Source organism: Paramisgurnus dabryanus, chromosome 22 (genome assembly GCF_030506205.2).
Source record: "Paramisgurnus dabryanus chromosome 22, PD_genome_1.1, whole genome shotgun sequence".
Taxonomy (NCBI): Eukaryota; Metazoa; Chordata; class Actinopteri; order Cypriniformes; family Cobitidae; genus Paramisgurnus; species Paramisgurnus dabryanus.
Window position 1 is genome coordinate 24,255,502 of NC_133358.1, and position 20,694 is coordinate 24,276,195.

Sequence of the window (20,694 nt, forward strand, 5' to 3'; positions counted from 1 at the left end):
TCAACTGACTGCTAGTCTACACACAGGTTGAGGAAAACAAAAGGCTCTTAAGCCACTATAATGCGGTACACTGGGAATCGATGCAAAAAGCCAATAATGAACAGTCACAGGAACAATCCACCTGAAGCAACCTGGGGTTGAGTGCCATATGAAAGGTTTATTATGTGCTCTATCCTCAGGTCTTGAACATGTAACCTTCTGGTTAAAGGCCCAGAGCCGGGTTCACAGAAAAAAACAGTGATTTACCTTTAAAGATTAAAGTCAAAGTTTAAAACAACAAGGTTAAGTATGATGAAGTTTAATTTTTAAAATGAATGCAAAAAGAAAATTAAAGGATGAAAAGAGACATTTGTTTCATTAAAAGTGTGTCTTTCCGTTCATTAACCCATAGTGGTATTATTAATCTACATATGGATTAAAGGTTAAAGCCATGCAGGTAGGCTATTAAACAACATAAAACATTTTGTAAACTATCCCTTTAAACTATTAATCCCCAGCCTCAATTTGATGCGAACATTTTATAATATTCTAGACTGCAACGGCCAAGTCTGCTTATTTACATTTGCACCCCTGACGCACAGCTGCGCGCGCGCACAGCCTTGACACACGCACGCACACGCATGCTTGCACACGCGTGACGCCCCCTTCATCAATCGTGCATGGACACAGATCAGCTCTCTCACTCACTTCAATATCTGACTCTCGTGCTCGTAGTCGCGCTGTTTCGTCGCTCCTCTCCAGCGCGCTCTCCGGCTCTCCAGCCCAAGTTTACGCACAGGGATGCGGGCGCGCAAAGCAGCCTGAATATGGGTCTCGTTAGGATTTATTCATTTTTTATTCATCTTCACTTATTTGTTTTGGGTCAAGCTTTAAGGAATTATCCGGATAATGAAGGTAAGCTGTATAACATTCGCTGTCATATAGATATACTGTAGTAGCCTATGCTTTGGATGCGTACGCTGTACGGAACGCGCGTGGATTGCTGTGGGATATGAGGAATCTATTAAAACGTTTGACAACATGTGCGTTTGTCTATAAAACTGAAATCGTAAGTAAATTATATGTATTGGAGTTAAATTTAAAAACGTATCATTTAAACACGAAGTGCTGAATTCAAAATGTTCTTGGAAATCTATACTGTATGTTCTGTTGGTTTATGCTGTAACGATGTTACAATTCCTTTGCATTGTAAGTGATTAAATCACTTAACATTTGTATTTACATTGCTAAAATTGAAATCTACGAGTTGAAATAAGTAAAAACAGAAAGTTTATTTTACTGGGGAAAACTGTTCTTGACCCCAGTTTTGGGAGTTTGTCAAGGACGCCAATGCTAAAAACACTCAATGGATATTCGTAATAATTAAATTTGCAAAAACTTTTAACTTAAATAAGACTTTGAGTAGTTTAAGCACTAAAACAAGCTTTATTTGTAAGCAAGTGTACTAGTTTTGAGTGGGTTAACGTTTGCGAGTCTTTTTTGGAAGGCCATAATGACAAATGCATATGACACACAAATGCTTAATAAACAATGAATTATAAAAGATCAAAACTTCATATTCAAACATATAGAAACACATTATGAAAGTGAGGGAAATCATTTATATGAGCAATTACATGTAATCTTTATTTTCTTCTAAAGAAGTGACCGGTGAAATGAATAGGTCAGGGACAGTGAAGGTTTTTGAATGTTATGTCATGACATCAAATGCAATAATACAGCAAATATATGATTGACATGGCACCTGACTATATTAGATTAAATTTACAGGATGACTGAATTTTAGAAACACAAAGTGAGCCCTAAAATTTCAGACAATAAATTAACCTCACTGGATTAATATGGGTTTACTTCACATTGTTTCGAGATTAGGATTAAGTCATGCATTGTTCTGTTGTCAAAAGGACTGTTCAGTGGTGGATTTAATACAGATTTAGGCAGAATGTCTGATGGGATTTTGTATAGAGTATTTAGTGAGGATGTCTGCGGGTGACTGAAGCTTTTGCGAATAAAGAAAGAAGTCAAAAGTCCTGGTTTCACAAAGGTTTGGGGTTTGGTTCATGTACAAGTATACATGGGATTGCGCTTCCATATGTTATGTGCACTTCCCATAAACACCAGCTGGTGGTATCCCTGAGGTTATTTCACTACAGGTTATGTGACTATTGGTGTACAAGTTAATATCTATGTATGAGTGTCTGCACATTGTTTATGAACTTCTTGGTCTAGCGTTTTTGTGCCTTGTAAGCATTTTCTATAACATCTCCCATATGAACACATGTTTGATTTCTTTCCTCTGGCTGAACTTAAAGACATCATCTCAGATCAGCACATGTTTAATGCTAATGCCCACATTGGTTTTCCATTCCGGTTCCAAATGACCAACAGCATATTTTCTGCCCCTGATTTACATTACTGTAATGCTTGGATATTTACACCCCTCAGGATATCATAAAGACCAAGATGTTGCAGAAATGTGTTGACACTTATTTAATAGCCAAAAGCATGATTTTCCTTCACATCCCAAAAAGACTACATTTGGCAAAGATTCTTGGCTGTATCTTTATGGATTCCTGTATCCTGAGGGATACAGACATTTGGGAGGCTGTAGAGATTAAGCTAGTGGTCCCAATTTGAAAAAATATGCTTAATATAAAAACTTTGGCTTCAAATGATCTTATTTATCTGAAAGTAACATAACAGTGAGGTGAATATTTTACATGCTATGTACAATGCATGCTATGGGAGCTATGCAAAGGTTGTAGGTTCGATTCCCAGAAAAACACATAATAATAAAAAAATCTTATGAAATTATTTTAATCAAACAGTTACTTCAGATAAAATTGTATCTCTGTTGCATGAATGTAAGTGTATATTGAAGTGTCATAAAAGCATTTGTATTTAGAGCTTCATTGTGTTATAAATGCAATAAATGATTAAATTCATGTTCCAGCTCTAAATTACTTGTATAATTATATATAAGAATTAATTATATATATGCATGGCATTCACCATTAAGAATTTGGGCTGTTTTAAATTTTTATCTGTTTAATAAGCACCCTCTGCTGCCCTCGTGTTTTGCTAGTTAGCACTAAGGTTCCCCTCATTAGCGCCTTCATTGTGTGCGTTCCTCCTGCATTTAGTGACGGTTTCTCATCTGCTTTTGTTTCCCTGCCCGGCACTCCGGCAGAGAAATTAGCATGAGAAAAAACACTTTTTATGTTTCATTCAGCTGCACTCAAAGGCTCTGCCTCACGTTCCTGCTCCGTTCCTCTCACTGTCCCTTACAGCTACTGAAATATAGAGAAGTCTGGATTTGCATTTCTCTTGTTTAAGGGTTAATGAAGTCTGTAGATTAGTGTAACCTGTGGCCTTGGTTTTGTTTTCTGATGGAATGAGCTATTTTTCCCTCTTGTTAGTTGAAGAAGGTTTAAAACATGGATATTTCAGTTTGTAGGTGGTTGTCTGGTGTCTTTAGTTGTGAAAGGTACAATTAGAAATCTGCTTAAAAATATTGGACTTCAATTAAGAATATTACTTCCAATACTGGACACAGCATTTCTGCTTCCCACCATGCAACCTTTGCATGCATGTGTTGAGTAGAGTAAGTACATGTTAAAGGGTTATTTTCAAAAAGGGGAGACATGTGTTTAATATTATGTATGTGTATTACTGTATATGTTGGGTAAGCTTTGACTGTTACCATTGTGATAAAGAGTGGTGCTTAGGTTGAATATGTAAAACATGCTGTACAGTATGTTGTTTCACTCAAAAGGCAATACCTGTGCAAATGCAAGTGGAGTTATCCATCTCTTCAGATGGCTCATGACGTGAGGTGGGATGAGATGAGATATGTGGGATGAAATGTCATTTTTGGAATAAAGGTTTTGAGTGCTTTGATTTCGCTTTTGTGCTACTTAGTCTTGGAAACCTGAAGTTTCATTCTGTAATGTTTTTTTCTGATTTCAAAGGGTACCTCCCCCTGTAAAAAGTATAAATTTGCACCTAAAGAGTTCATATCAGTGACCTCTGAGGACAAATTTGTACCAAAGAGTGCATGTTAATACCTCAGAGGTACATAATGGTACCATCTGTATATGAAGAGTTTGGTTCCAAAACTGATTTTTTTTTTCAAAATGCTATAAATCTATTTAAACAATATATAAATGTGCATTCATCTGTGCCATGTTATATTCATTTAGTTGACTAGTGGTATATACTGATAAAAAATAAACATTAATGGCATTAATCAAAACACTTCACATCACATATTAAGAACACTGTCATTGCTGCTGTCATCCTTGAGACGTCGTCACCTGAACTTTTTTGAAAGCGATCAGCTGTAAAATGTTTTGGTCATGCTTGATTTTCGTTGACTAAAAATAATAAATTATGAAACGTTTTTTAATAAGATCCCCTGGGGTCAATGTGTAAGCATTAATGGCATTAATGGCTTGATGCTGTCGTGTGAGAACAAGCAACACCCGGCATTTTCCTTCGCCCGAGTGCCTCTCATGTAAATTATTTGATTTTGATGGCATACGTTTCTTCCCCGCCACAGAAAACTACCACAGGTTTATCAATGCCATCAAAAGTATTATTTTGTTTTTGTTTGTTTGTTGATCACGAAGTATAAAGTAGATGAGGAAAACTAGGATTCAGTGTGTATTCCATGCGCCGCCATTGTTGTTTACAATGCATGGAATGGTGCGCTGTGATTTGTTGAGCGGATTTATTGCATTCTGCAGAGAAGGAGGACTGACCAGATACAAATACTGATTTTGGCGGTACTATAAAAAAAAGGTGTTTATCGCGTTTTGGAACCAAACTCTTAATATATACATGAACCTAATGGTACTTATTGCACTCTAAAAAGCTGGGTTATTTTCAGCCCATGCATTGGGTAAAAAAAAAACGAGCCCAGCAGCTGGGTTTAAATTAACCCAGAAAATGTGTATATTTGACCCAACAATAGGTTAAAACAACCCAGCATTTTGTTTTCCCAGCATGGGTTAAATTACAACCCAGCTGTTGGGCTCGTCCCTTTTTGACCCAATGCTGGGCTGAAAATAACCCTGATTTTTTGAGTACCCCCAGTGACAGCTAGGGACCATTTTTTTCTCATATTTTGTTAATCCCTGCCCCTGGAGAAATGTTCCTTGTTACCTTTCAATTTTATTTATCTAACCTGCCATTTGCATACTTATTTTGCATAACCGTCAGATTCTTTTCAATACCCAAAGTACATTTTTCCTCCATTATCTAAATCTCCATGTCAAACTAACGCCTCAGTCGGAAGCAGACCATCGATTTAAGTAGATATCTCACCTCTCCATCAGCGGGTCACAGGGCATCATGTTTTATCAGCCGCCCTTTTGAATGAAGGTTTTACGTATTTACTTTTAAGATGCTTCATCTCTGTCAGGTAATAAGACGTGATTAAAAAAAACGATCCCCGGCGTGGACGTGTTCACAATGGCCTTTTAGCCGCAGACAGCTTTGATCTGTTATTATTGTGCTTCACCTTCATTAACATGCTCTCTGTTCTGCTGCTGGCCCGATACTTAGCCTTAATGCGGTCTAATGTATGAGATGGTGTGAATTTTGTTGTGCACATCTCATTAACAGCGCTGTGCTTATCGCCGGTGGTCTTCTCTCATGGGGGTTTGTGGCTTGGCCGCTCTGATTCCTGAGAGGTTTTATTGGATCGGACCCTTGCATATAGTTAACGTGGGGTTTAATTGCTCTAAATACCTATTAAGAATTTGATTGTTGGTTCACGCATATAATGCCAAGCTTTTATGCCCAGAAAGCGTTATGTGCTGAGAAATCTTGCTTAAAAAATCCTTGTTATGAAGAACAGGCACAAAGGTCATTCTCTACCAATGTGACCCTGTTTAATCTTCATAATTATGACTACTGTTGTGTTGCTGTTACCTGTTGCAGAGATCTTGTAAATCATTACAGTGCTTGTGAAGCTCGACTACTGGGCGACTGCGCAGACATGCATGCAGCAGGTGTGGTCTGTGCTACTAATGAGGCATCCCAAGTGTCTTTCATGCCGTCCTTTGCTAACTAACCCACAAGGGTCATGATTTCATGCCCTTTCTGCCAGTAACCTGTTTACAGCTCTCATCATTAAACAGACCTTGGCGTGGCCCGTCATTCGTGACACATTACACACGTTGTTAGGTTGCGAAATGGCCCTGGGGTCCACGGCCTAATTCGCAAGCTGATGTGGTTGCTGGGTAAAGGTGATGGATGTGATTTGTTTTTCTGTGTTTGAAGAAATTATAGCTGTGACTCTTATAGTGGTACTGTCAGAATATTGATAAGTGTTGGAACCAACCGGACACAGCAATATTGATTCAACCAATTATGTGAACCCGAGTAATTGGTGGTGGAAAAATGACACGTTTTTAAATGCTGCCTCCCACACATTTATATTCTCGGTTACATCTTCCTAATAACATCAGTTTTGGTGTGCACAAGATTTATAAACTTTGTGAGGATTTGAGTAAAATGTGTGTCTTTGAGTGTATATATTCTGTCTTAGTTGCTGTAGCACCGTTTTTCCTCAACTGAGGTTACCCAGACAGCAGACGACTCCGGAACGGATCCGCACCGGAACTGCTGACTTTGGCGCGGATCCGGTCCGGAGTATTATTTGGAAGTATTTTAAGTGTCTGGAGGTTTTTGAAAGATTGCTGTAGTTATCTCTTGGTTGTAGCTACAAAAGAACATGACTGTTCTGTAGCTCTACACGGTTCCTACAGCTTCCGAACTGTAGGTCATAACTTCTTGTCAGGAAACTCTCTTGCTCATTAATCTCCATTTGTACGTTTGGAGGCCGAAACTACTACAGTATAACCCAGATTTTCCTAGAACATCCTTGAATGTTTTGAAACTCGCAAGAACATCTTCATTGAGTCGTCAGTGGAGATTAGATCACTCAAAGCTGTCAAGCTATAGTATAGTATGGGCGGTCTCTTCTTTGGGCATGAGTAGATGACTGTGAAGGTTGTGCAGGACGGACTGGATCTCTGTGACCTGTTGAGACCGATTATGAGATCTTTTATCCGTCTCTCTGTAGGGACTCACACAAGCAGTGACTGACAGGACCTGCTGACTGCATATCAGATATGGCCACTTCTGTCAGGAGAGCTGTACGATACCAATCTCTTTCAATAGATTTGCTTTTTCTGTGCTTGGATTAGATATTGTGAAAATTGTAATGGCTTGGCAGGCTCTGTGTGAGCAATCTTGTCTTTTTATGTGAACTGTAAGACATCTGATATTCAGGAGATTTAGTAAAAGAGTGAAGTGTGTAATTTTTGATGTTTAAATAATTGCTGTTTGGTAAATTGCTTGTGTTGTTGCTTATTTGTAAGTCATTTTGCATAAAAGTGTCTGGTAAATGAGTAAATGTTGAGTACTTTTCCCTAGTTCACCTTAAAGGTTCTCTAAGCGAATCTGCGAGACGTTAGTTATTGTTGACGTTTGAAACTGTTTTCAAACAGACGGAGCGTAGCTAACTCCTCCCCCTCCCTTCCGTGCTTTCATGAACGCGCCCAACCCCCACCCCCAAATCCTTTTTGTCGTTTATTAGCTGGAATACTTTGTTTTGTTTTGTGATGCTAGGTTTGGCCACTTGTTGTTATTGCCGTTTGTGAAGCCTGGGCTGTCTACAGAGATCGCATTTTTTTACAGTTTGATCAGCGGACAGGCAGCAAGCCAGATAGTGAGGAGATGTTTCCGGTATGTAACAAAAAATGTTTCATGGTCTAAAACGCTTCAATTCGCTTAGAGCGCCTTTAATATGCGAAGACAAGAAGTAAGCAATTTGTCGGTAGATTTCTGCACTGTAATAATTGTAAAATAATTGTCCCAAGCTGTTACTAGGCCTTTTTAAGGTACAGAAGTGTATACATTTGGTACTAATATGCAGTGTTGGGGGTAACGCATTATAAGTAACGTGCATTACGTAATAATATTACTTTTCTGAAGTAACGAGTAAAGTAACGCATTACTTTATAAATGTATATTTGAGTTACTTTTTTTAAGTAATGCAAGTTACTTTTCAGTTTAATAAATTAGATGTAAAAAAACAATGTACTTCATTACAGTAAACTGAACGTATTAACGTAGAATTACACACTCTATACGTGAACAGTTTCAGTCAGAAATGGAGATGGCAGACCAGACCTTGACATTTTTGCGATGGAAATATGCAATTTCTGAATGCAGAACTTTTCAGTCATAAAAAGTAATGCAAAAGTAACTTATAAGTAGGCATGGGCCGGTTACCGGTTTCAAGGTATACCGAGGTTTAAAACAGTCAAGTTTTCAAAACCACTAAAATGTTCTGTGATACCGTCTCCAAGGTATGAGCTGTGCTTATACAAAATTCATTAAATCATGAAGTCATGTGATTGATTTGATGTTTATATTTAATATATATTACGAAAATATTATAAATGTTTTGAAAGCATATTATAATTTAAAGGCTTAATTGTACCTGGCATTTGAAAATAACACATTTTACTGTTGCAATGGCAATACCGCAACACCGTGAAACCGTGGTATTTTTGCTAAAGGTTATCATACCGCCAGAATCTCATACCGGCCCATGCCTACTTATAAGTAATTTAAGCATTACTTTCCATGAAAAGTAACTAAGTAACGCAATTACTTTTTTGGGGTGTAACTTAATATTGTAATGCATTACTTTTAAAAGTAACTTTCCCCAACACTGCTAATATGTACATTTGAGGAACTAATGTGCACTCTTTGGTACCAATATGTAAGTACAGTACCTCCTGAGGTACTAATATGAACTTTTTTGGTGCAAAGGTGTACCCTCAGTGACGAGTATGGATAATTTTTTTCTGACAGTGTGCAAAGAGTGTAAACACAGCATAAATTTTTATAATTTTGCAATTATTTTAATGTCTTTACACACACATTAATGATACAACCTAACTTTAAATCTCTAATAACCTGATTAAAATACACCTATATAATATATTTACCATGCTTTATTTTATCTATAGCAAAAGTAAAAGCAGGTTAAAATTTTAGATTTTAAACGGGACGACATATCTGACTTTTTCCATGTTTAAGTGCTATACTTAAGTGCTTTTATCAATCTAGAAAATGCAAAGAGAACAACTTAATAACTTAGTTTTGGTAAACCATTCACTGCAAGCATGTGAAAAATAGGTTATTGAAATTTGGCTCCCCTTGTGATGTCAGAAAGGGATAATACCGCCCCTTAATCTCCACTATCCAACCACGGCACTGCCATTTAGTGCAGAGATCAACTCATTTGCATTTAAAAGGACACACTAAAAAATAACATGTTATAATAAATTATCTACTGTATATGGTATTTTGAGCTAGAACTTCACATTCGTACTCTGGGGACACCAAAGATTTATTTGGCATCTTAAAAAAGTCTTGTGAAATATCCCCTTTAAGACTAATACATTTTTCATTATTATTTTACATTTAGCAGATGCTTTTATTAAGTGATACAAAAACAAAAGAGCGATTTTTCTTAGGAAAGCAATAGTATGAGAAGTGCTATCCAAATGTACTTTCTGCCTGCAAGGTTCTGATGAGTTAAAAATAGTATCTGATTAATTTGCCATTAGAAATTCAAATGTGAAATCAATCATTCTCCCCCATATGCTTCCTGAACAGATTTTCTGCTTAAAGAGGTGATACTTGAGCTTAACAGTGGCTATACGTGGGTGAGAGTGACCTCATTGTCCTCTCCTAATCCCTCAGGACGATTTCCCAGCTGCTAATCTATCCATCGCCTCTCTCTCTCTTGACCCCCCCTTCTTCTTTTTCCATTTTTTATTCTTGCTCACCCTGCGTCCGGTGTTTATGTCGGAGGTGATTGCTGACCGCTGCACTATTCCTGGTGTTAATGGTAAATCTCAACTTTTCCCTTGAGGTGTTGAGTTCTCGTTGTCACCTGAGGGGATTCGATCTCCAGCATCCAGAGCTGCACAGCTGAGAGCTAATGATGAAGAAAAGACCCCGGCCTCTCCGCTTTTCAACCAGCTGCTGTCATAGCAAACATAACGGTGTTGCAAAAGCCTATTACTGTATACTCAGGTGTGGTGGCAAACAAACCACCAAAAAAAACATTTTTTATTAAACGTACTGGCCGAGCACTAAATTGAATGTTGGCTCTTAGTGAATCTGATTTGATTATATCCTCCATTAAGTAACTCCAGGTTTGTGAAACACACTCTCGCTCTGTCCTCACTCTCTCTCCCTTTCTGTCCCCTTTCTCTTTTTGGCAGGTAGATTAAAGGAATCTTTTATATTTTGGATGACAAAGAATATAAAGGCTTTCTGTGTGTATCTGTATAAGAGAGAGAGAGAAGTAGACTCAACCATTTTATCAATCCTTTTCTTCAGGTGTCAGATCTCTAGAGAGCTAAATCTATACAGGCGTTGATTCACTTCTCTTGCTAAAAAGGCCAGCTTAGACCAGCATGAATTTTCATGCCTGTCCAGTCTGGTTTATGCTAATGTAACCAGTTGGCTATAGCAAAAATTAGTTATTTAAGATATTTTAGCAGACCAGTTGCTTTTGATAAGCATACAATGTCACACATGCTGGGACAGCAATGCCAGCTCTTAAAAAATGTTTTCCACGCAACTATCAGTGTTTTCAGCACAATAAATTCTGTCTCGCTGTGAAATAAATGTTACCTGCTGTTTAAATAAATAGGCTGTGCGATGTCTGTGGCATGGAGCTGTATAAATTTGTTTGTTTTATTAAATCTGTCTAGGGAAAATGATTTCCAGATCGTGTGTAATGATATATTGGCCTGTTGGGCTTTACCCCTTCATCAAAAAACAGCCACACAAGCACCAGCGGTTAATGGCATCATAATCTGTATTCAGTTAAGAAGTAATATCCTGCTTCGACTCTACAAACTGTTTGGTTTTTCCTCCAGAGTGTCAAGTCATCAAACTGGCTCAATTGCTACGTATTCGACCCATAAAACCAAACACAAGCCCCGTTTCCCGTCAACCAAACATCAAATGCGGGTTTGAAAAAAATGCAGACTGTTTGTATGTCACACAAACCCATTGACAGTCAGTTTTAATTAAAATATGGATCCAGATGGTCTTTGATTTTTCAGTTTTCCTTCCCCTTTATTCCAAAATTGTCACAAAAGGGGCACGCACATGTGCCAGGAGAGGGAGAGATTGATATTCAGCGTGAAAGGGGAGGAACATCTGAGGTTTGGATGTGATTAAGAATTAATCACCCGGGTTGCCAGGGCTGTAATTGGTTTGGAACGGAGCTCAAAGTGGGAAGTTCAGGCTACGACCACTGGGAGATCGAAAGACGGTTATAAATAGCCACATCAAACTCAGGAAAAAATGTGAGAAAATTGATGTGAGAACAGATTTCCAAACGATTGCTGGAGCTGTCAGTCACGTGTTTTGTAATGATCAAAACTGAATTTACACCTGGTTTAAAAGAGTGTAATTTTACAGAATTTGCAAGTGGAATTGCATATTAAATTACTTTTACTTAAAAGTAAAAGGTTTCTGTCCGCCATTGGTTGAATAAATAGATAACTCATGCTATTGGTTAAGCCAATAAATACGATAGACATGTTTCCACTGCAATGTGAAATAAGAAGCCAAAATATCCACTGACATCTTGTGCCGATGACATCATGTGGAGCCAGAGTCTGCACAGTAGTGATCGTGAGGTGGAGACGTGGCATCAAGGCCCCGCCCATTTTCTTGTTTTCCTCAAACACAAACACACAAGCAGTCGAGATATACCATCTATTAACTTAAACCAAACTTAACACATTTAGAAATAAAGAAATAACAACAGTAACAGATACCATGTTTGGGAATTTTTTTTTTGAACTGTCATTTGTTTTTTAATATGCATGTGAATGACTTGCAAATAGTTGTATGCATATTAAATGCAATTCTTGCAAGAACTAATTCAGTTCCCCATTGTTGTTTAAAATACCCAAACCATTATTCTTATTGTGTTTAGTGCCACTGCAACGAGCACTATGACTTTGAATAACTTCCTCTTTTACTTTTTATTTTACAGTTACTTTGCTTGACTCGATGTCCGCCCCAGGTGATCTGGGTTGGGAAGCGTATCCTCCAGAGGGGGTGAGTACCTGTCAAACTCAGTCTTTACTCTGCCTTAACACACAGATTGGGCATCCAAAAAAACAGCAAACGATTAAGACCTCTATTCTTGTGCCAGCCGCCCCAGGCTTTTCTCTCAGTGTTCGTTTGCCAAAATGTTAAGGAATCAATCTAGTAAGGAAGTAACTGTCCCAGGATTTTAAGTATGAATGCTGGTAAGAGAGCATTCAATGTAGGACCATGCTAAATATTTTCCAGGTTGCTTAAATAACTACTGAAATAATAATTTTTAACCTTAAAGGGACACTCCACTTTTTTTGAAAATATGCTCATTTTCCAGCTCCCCTAGAGTTAAACATTTGATTTTTATCAGACCATTTAGGATTGCGCCTAAAAAATAACCAAAGAGTTTCGATATTTTTCCTATTTAAAACTTTACTCTTCTGTATTTACATCATGTACTAAGACTGACGGAAAATTAAAAGTTGCGATTTTCAAGGCATTTTTTAGGCTGGTTTTGGATTTACTGTAGCTTAATCTGATCAGATGCTTTTCAGACTTAATTATAAAAGCAACACTTTTGGCAAGACATTAAATAAAATATAAATCTAATATTATACTGTGTAATGTGTGTGTTATAACCTTATTGTATCCTATATATTGGCATTAGGGCTGTCACAAGATTAATCGCGATTAATCGCAATATAAAGGTTTGTTTTTTGCATACTATATGTGTGTCCACTGTGTGTAATTATGTATATATAAATTCATACACATGCATGTATTTAAGAAATATATAAATACATGTATTTATGTATTTGTATATATATATATATATATATATATATATATATATATATATATATATATATATATATATATATATATATATATATATATATATATATATATATATATAATTAATAATAATAATTAATTTATTATAATTATTATTATTATATATATATATATATATATATATATATATAATTAATAATATTAATTATAATAAATTAATTATTATTATTAATTATATATATATATATATATATATATATAATTAATTAATAATAATAATTATTATTATTATTATTATTTATTTATACAAATAAAAATATATTATACAAACTTTTTTATGCGATTAATCACGGTTAATCTTTTGACAGCCCTAATTGGCATAGATTTATTTATCCGATCTGTTGTTTCATAAAGAGTCCTGAAGTTAAGTGGCTTTCTAAAGGCTAAAGTACAACAGGGTCCACTCATGGGCCTCCTTTGAGGGGTTTGCACCTACAACCTTTTAATTACCAGCTTAGATCTTTAACCACTACCCCTGACTTTCATTGAGTGTATCTGATCTTCTTCTCACTTAGCTGTCCTTGAGCGGCCTACAGCTCTGCTTTGTGAGTTTTTAGTGCCTTGCCCTTGACTCTTCAAAGGTTCCTGCGGGGGCCTGCAAGAGTCGCTCAAACAGATTTGCCAACCCGCTGCGTAAAGATCAGCTTTCGTCTTCGGTCTCCTCTGTGGGAGTTGGTCCATCATCACACACTTTCATTTCATTCATTGCAATCCATTTCAACAAGATGAAGATAGATTGTAATGGTGGCCTTGGCACAAGTAGTCACACTTAGATTACGAGTGCTTAGCTGGAACAGTGATGTTTATAATTTGGCACTGCTAAAACTGAAACACTGCACACATCTGGCAACATGCATGTTAAATTTTTTGAGATTCTGTGAAACGTAAGATTTGTGCGCAGTAAAACTTTTCTGCCTTGACCGAAAGCTGTGGTTAAGGTTTTCTTTAGCCTTCGTTGGTTTTAAACCACTTATGCTAAAACAGCTGCCATATCCAAGCACAATTATATGATTTTCACTTCACCAACAAGACAGGGTGTATTTGAGTACTAAACATCCGACACTAATGAGTTTATAACTTCAGGCTGGTTGCCTGTCAGACTCACTTCTCTCTAGATGACAGCTAAATTACGCCGTAATGTACTTTATCACTCAGCTGTCAATTTTGTTCGCATTGTGAAAGCCTGTAAGTACACATGAGCATCTTTTTCTTTATATTGATCATTTTGTTATCTTTGTGTCTGCCAGTGGGAGGAGATAAGTGTTATGGACGAGCGCAACATACCTATGAGGACGTACCAGGTGTGCAATGTAATGGAGGCCAATCAGAACAACTGGTTACGCACCGGCCTGATACAACGCGAGGGGGCCCAACGCGTGTACGTGGAGATCAAGTTTACTCTACGCGACTGCAATAGCTTGCCAGGAGTTCCTGGAACATGTAAGGAGACTTTCAACGTCTACTACCACGAATCCAACAACGCTGTCACTGCTCCTCTGCGGCACATACGCGAGAGCCAGTACGTCAAGATCGACACTATAGCGGCGGATGAGAGCTTCACGCAGACCGACGTCGGGGATCGTGTCATGAAACTAAACACAGAAGTGCGGGACATCAGCGGTCTTAACAAGAAGGGCTTATACCTTGCTTTTCAAGACTTGGGCGCTTGCATTGCTCTGGTGTCGGTGCGAGTCTTTTACAAGCGGTGTCCGTTAGCTGTTCTCAATCTAGCACGGTTCCCAGACACGGTGACGGGTGGAGATTCAGCATTGGTGGAGGTGCGTGGTGCTTGCGTGCAGGATGCAGAAGAATTGGAGGCACCACGGATGTTCTGCAGCGCTGACGGAGGTTGGCTGGTGCCCATCGGCCGCTGCGTCTGTCGTCCAGGCTTCGAGGAGGTAGACGGTCACTGCCAACGTAAGCATTTTTTCTTTAAAAATCAACATTTTGTGTTTACACATGTCGTCCTTTTAGTTCGGAAAAAGCTAATGGTTTCTCATGCGTTTGTTTCTGTCGTCCCCCTCTGTTTTTTCAAAACCCGGTCGTTCTTCACCCTATTTGAAGAACTTAGTCATGCCATCTTAGGTCTGAGCTTTTAAATATTCATACAGCCATTCTGGACTTTTTCTAGTGGGTATCAGGGGTAGCGTTATAAGAGAGATGTGAGTGGCATGACTAAGATGTGGGTTAGAGAGAGAGAAGAAGAGATGGGGGTTGGATTCATGCTCACTAGTCTGGAGCACAGCTGATAGAGTTGAACAGATAATGTCAATGATGTTATCTGTTAATTAGGCTATGGCGGTTTTGATAATCCTTCTTAACTTGATGTCTGTGTGAGTCATTTTAACTGATTTGTTAAAGCCGAATTGTTGGGCAAATAATAAGCTCAAAGTAAAAGAGTGAAGTGAGAGACTGATTCATTTTAAATGAGCTCACAAACACATTCATTGCTGATTGGCTTCAGCAGCTCTGTATGAAACAGCACCCTGCCATGTGAAATTACTTAGAGAAGCATTTGGCCTGTTTTCACCTTGCGGTCTCGCGGTGGGTTCTGGAAATGCTGGAGTTTTCTTACTGTGAGAGCTTTTAGATTGTGTGAAAAACAACATTAATAGTCTTTACACATTACATAGAAGAGAATTACATATACGGCTGAATTCAGGTCAGTGTTTGGAAGGCAGTGTTTTCAAAACTAGCATTTTATAAGCCTCTAAGTCATTTTCATTATTTCGTTATTTCTGTTTGCTCTTTCTCCATGTCTTGCTCTCTTTCTATTCTTTCTTTCTTTCTGTCTGTCTGTTTTTTCATCTTTCAATCTTGCATAATTTCTTTCATTCTTCCTTCCTTCTGTTCTTTCCTTCTTTCGTTATTTGTCCTTTCTGTTTGTTATCTTTCCCTGTCTTGCTCGCTTTTGGTTTTTTTCTTTCTTTATGTCTGTCTGTTCTTTCTATCTCTCTATAAATATTCTCCCTGTCTTGCATTCTTTCTTTTTTCTTCCGTTCTTCCTTCTTTCCTTTGTTCTGTTCTTTCTTTCTTTTGTTATTCTGTCCTTTCTGTTTGTTCTCTTTCTATCTCTCTATTCTGTAATTATTTCGTTATTTTGGTCTTTCTGTTCATTCTCTCTCCCTGCCTTGCATTCTTTCTTTTTTCTTATGTTCTTCCTTCATTCCTTCCTTCCTTTGCTCTGTTCGTTCCTTCTTTTGTCCTTTCTGTTTGTTCTCTTTCTGTTCTTTCTTAATGTCTGTCTGTTCTTTCTATTTCTCTAGTCTGCCTTTCTTTTCTTATTTTGTTCTCTCTCTCTCTCTCTCTCTCTCTCTCTCTCTCTCTCATGCATTATTTCTATTTTCTTGTTTCTTCCTGTCTTCCTTACAGTACTTCCTTCATTCTGTTCTGTTCTTTCCTTCTTTCATTATTTTGTCCTTTCTGTTCATTCTCTCTCCCTGTCTTGCATGCTTTCTTTTTTCTTTCTTTCTTGTTTCTTCCTGTTTTCCTTACTTCCTTTTGTTCTGTTCTTTCTTTCGTCCTTTCTGTTTGTTCTCTTTCCCTGTCTTGCTGTTCTGTATTCCCAGTCTCTTTCTGTTCTCTTTCTTTCTTTTTTGTATTTCTGTTTTTACTATGTTTCTCTTCTGTCTACTTCCTTCGTTCTGTTCTTTCCTTCTTTCGTTATTTTGTCCTTTCTCTTTCATTCTCTCCCTGTCTTGCATGCTTTCTTTTTTCTTTTTCTTCTGTTCTTCCTTCCTTCCATCCTTCCTTCTGTTCTTTTTCTTCTTTCGTTATTTTGTTCTTTCTGTTCATTCTCTCTCACCGTCTTGCTTTCTTTCTGTTTTTTCTTTCCTTTTTTGTCTTTCTGTTTTTTCTATCTTTATATTCTGTCTACTTCCTTCGTTCTGTTCTTTCCTTCTTTCGTTATTTTGTCCTTTCTTGTTCATTCTCTCTCCCTGTCTTTTATGCTTTTTTCTTTCTTTCTTGTTTCTTCCTGTCTTCCTTACTTCCTTTTGTTCTGTTCTTTCTTTCTTTTGTTATTCTGTCCTTTCTGTTTGTTCTCTTTCCCTGTCTTGCTCTCTTTCTGTTCTTTATGTCTGTCTGTTCTTTCTATCTCTCTTTTCTGTAATTCTTTCGTTATTTTGTTCTTTCTGTTCATTCTCTCTCCCTGTCTTTTATGCTTTTTTCTTTCTTTCTTGTTTCTTCCTGTCTTCCTTACTTCCTTTTGTTCTGTTCTTTCCTTCTTTCGTTATTTTGTCCTTTCTTGTTCATTCTCTCTCCCTGTCTTTTGTGCTTTTGTCTTTCTTTCTTGTTTCTTCCTGTCTTCCTTACTTCCTTTTGTTCTGTTCTTTCCTTCTTTTGTTGTTTTGTCCTTTTTTGTTCATTCTCTCTCCCTGTTTTTTATGCTTTATTTTTTCTTTTTTTCTTGTTTCTTCCTGTCTTCCTCACTTCCTTTTGTTCTGTTCTTTCCTTCTTTCGTTATTCTGTCCTTTCTGTTTGTTCTCTTTCCCTGTCTTGCTCCTTTCTGTTCTTTCTTCCCTTTTTTGTCTTTCTGTTATTTTTTCTATCTTCCTATTCTGTCTACTTCCTTCGGTCTGTTCTGTTCTTTCCTTCTTTCGTTATTTTCCTTTCTTGTTCATTCTCTCTCCCTGTCTTGCATGCTTTCTTTTTTCTTTCTTTCTTTTTCTTCTGTTCTTCCTTCATTCCATCCTTCCTTTTGTTCTGTTCTTTCCTTCTTTCATTATTTTGTTGTTTCTGTTCATTCTCTCTCCCTGGCTTGCATGCTTTCTTTTTTATTTCTTTCTTTCTTTTTCTTTTGTTCTTCTTTCCTTCCTTCCATCCTTCGTTCTGTTCTGTTATTTCCTTCTTTTGTTATTTTGTCCTTTCTTGTTCATTCTCTCTCCCTGTTTTTTATGCTTTCCTTTTTCTTTTTTTTTCTTGTTTCTTCCTGCCTTCCTTCCTTCTGTTCTGTACTGTTCTTTCCTTCTCTGGTTATTTGGTCCTTTCTGTTTGTTCTCTATCCCTGTCTTGCTTTCTTTCTGTTCTTTCTTTCTGTCCGTCTGTTCTTTCTATTCTTCTTTCATTCTTCCTTCCTTCACTGGGCCAAGACAGAAAGACACACTAAATACCTAAAGACAACTACTGATTTAGCTATGTCTTCTCCCACATCCTCACCTCAGTGACCTGCCTCATATATTTATCTCTTTCATATTTATCTCTTTCATTCTTGTCTACTTCGCTCCAGCTTTGTTCCCGACAGAACCCCTGTCCGACTCTCATGTACGCCTCTGTTCTTGTGTAACACTGTTTGTCACACTCTTCCCAGATTCATCCATCTTCACTGCTTTTTTGTCTGTCCCGTTCTCTACATCCTCGCTTAACCTTTCACGCTTTGATTGTGTCCTTAAAACCTGTTTTTGATATAAACCCTCTTGTATGAAGTCCCTTCACAGGGGCCACTCATTCTCACCCATATCTTCCAGCCTAAAGCGCTTTGCTGTACAATCACAGTTCTTTTGTTGGATTTGAATGGCATTTGAGTGGTCCGATGGATCACACTAGTCTTTGAGTTTGGGTCTGGCATGGGGTCTGACCCAATGGCCCCCCAACTGTTATCGCGCCAGCTGGAGATGGGCACTCTCTCGTTCTCCTGAGGCATATTTTATACAGCGCTAAGCTCACACAGTTGTGGCTGAATGGAGTGCTTTTCATCGGCACCGAAGCTGGAGAAATGAGCTCTTTGTGACAGTAATCTCACCGCAAGGAGCTCTGGAGTGTCTACATCCATAGGATTTGAGCTGGGAAAGTGGGTCATGAGATTGTCAGAACCCCTGGTGGAGATTCACAGTGGGGGTGGCTTTAAGCAACAAACGTGTGTGTGAGCTCTTGTGTTTCTAGTTATTTAAAACTAAACTTGCAGATCGGTGAGTTTAACACAGTTACGAGACATCGGTTTTCCACTCTCCGGTCCTGTACGTCTTCATAGGGAGCTTTGCTAATCGCATGCTAAGACCTTTCGTTGGGTTTGCACATGTGTAATCTTCAACACGTGATGCTTGCATGCTAGGTTGACAGCATGATGTGGAATTGCAGGGGTTTATGTTCAGCCAGGGATTTTGTTAAATGTAACACGTGCACAGCTCTAACCTCATAATAAACCATCTCTACAGCTTTTGTTGGCTACATAATGAATGGACATTAGGAATTGAGAAAATCACAGTATTTTTTTTATTTGATATTTTTAGGCTTTTGGGCTTTCATACATTAGCAACAATTTCCATGTAAGAGCAACTGCATGCCTACTGTATATCTATACATACATATTTAAAATGCTTATTTAAAAAAGCACTTTGCAGTTCGGGCGGCCCGCCTTAGCTGGGAAACCCTACCGCCTTAACTAGGTTGTCCAATAGAGAGATTAGCACGGACACGCTTCACACCGCGAGCGGGGACGTGCCCCACATGGCCAAAATGAGAGAAAGACGTGATACAAGGATAACTAGCCAGTTGATAAAACATCTCGGAGAATGGCGCGAACACGCTTCACACCGCGACCGTGCAAGCGCGCCACATGGCAAAAATAATTTAACCATTTATTATTTACATGCTAGTTACATTCCTTTAAGATAATGTAATTAATAGTGGGAAATAATCAGTTTTTACAATCTTAATGCTTTTGTTCGCCAGACGTTCTACAACATCTGCTTCAGTTTGTGTTTATTAACCCTTTAGTTTCACTTCATCACACAGCTATTCCCGTTGAAGGTATCTGTTAAAAACATTATGCCACATTGCATAAGAAGCAAGAGGAACATACTGTGTGTATATATATACTATATATGTTCAGCTATGAGTCAATGGCTAATCTTTTCTATTCTCAGTGTTTTAAGCCCTCAGTGGCATATTGCTTGTTATCTGCCAGCTTCTCCTTGCCAATTTGGAAGTGTATGACTATAACCTTGCATTTAGTCTAAGTTCTTCCAACCAAGCAGTTTTTACTGGCCACGGCAGATATTTTAAAACAGGAGACATCTGCAATGGCCATTTCATTTACCCTTGATAGTAATATTACTCCTGGAACAGACGTTTTTGGTGGAAGAACTACCAGTGTGGACACACTTGGCTGAATTTAGCTTCTCATGGGGCTTAAAAACCGTTTAACCTAAATGCTCTTCAAATGCTCGAAATTGTTTTTGTAGGCAAATGGTAATTGTGCTTGTTAATGAATTTCTTGCCAGAACTAAAACTCAAATTTCTTTCTCCTGAAATGGAGGAGTTGGATTAGATAGTGAAGAAATAAAGCCAAGCGTCCAACAAACATCCAGCATCCCAGATGGAGACCTCATGAGGTTTAGGGGATGCCAAGATTGTACAAAAATCTTGCTACTTTAAAGATGTTGAAATATAATAATTTTGATTTGTTGCTCACATGATTTCACATGTACGTCAATATGCTGTCATTTTCAAAATGTGAAACAAAGTAGTGATAAAGACATCGCTGGTGCTTTCAAGCAGTTGCAGTATATTCCCAGATGTTACTCTTAAAGTCGTATCTTGTTATTATGCTGCTCTCCATCATACCATCTACTGTATGTCATCTGTCCATTTGTGTCTCCAGCTGCCACCCGGATCAATAACACTTTAGCAGCCCGATAGTAAACATCATGTAGAAACCTGTCAGCAGATGAAGAAATC

The 20,694-nt window shown here is 37.9% G+C and overlaps 1 protein-coding gene across 1 annotated transcript in view; it reads left to right on the forward strand.

Annotated features, from left to right (window-relative positions):
- The first annotated feature begins 695 nt into the window (after positions 1-695).
- The window catches only part of ek1 (eph-like kinase 1), a 72,365-nt gene continuing 52,366 nt past the window's right edge, over positions 696-20,694 (forward strand). The window contains exons 1-3 of the mRNA XM_065258469.1: positions 696-894; positions 12,116-12,180; positions 14,265-14,934. Coding sequence (XP_065114541.1) covers positions 807-894; positions 12,116-12,180; positions 14,265-14,934 — 823 coding nt within the window. The 5' untranslated portion in view covers positions 696-806. The remainder of the gene's footprint in view (positions 895-12,115; positions 12,181-14,264; positions 14,935-20,694) is intronic.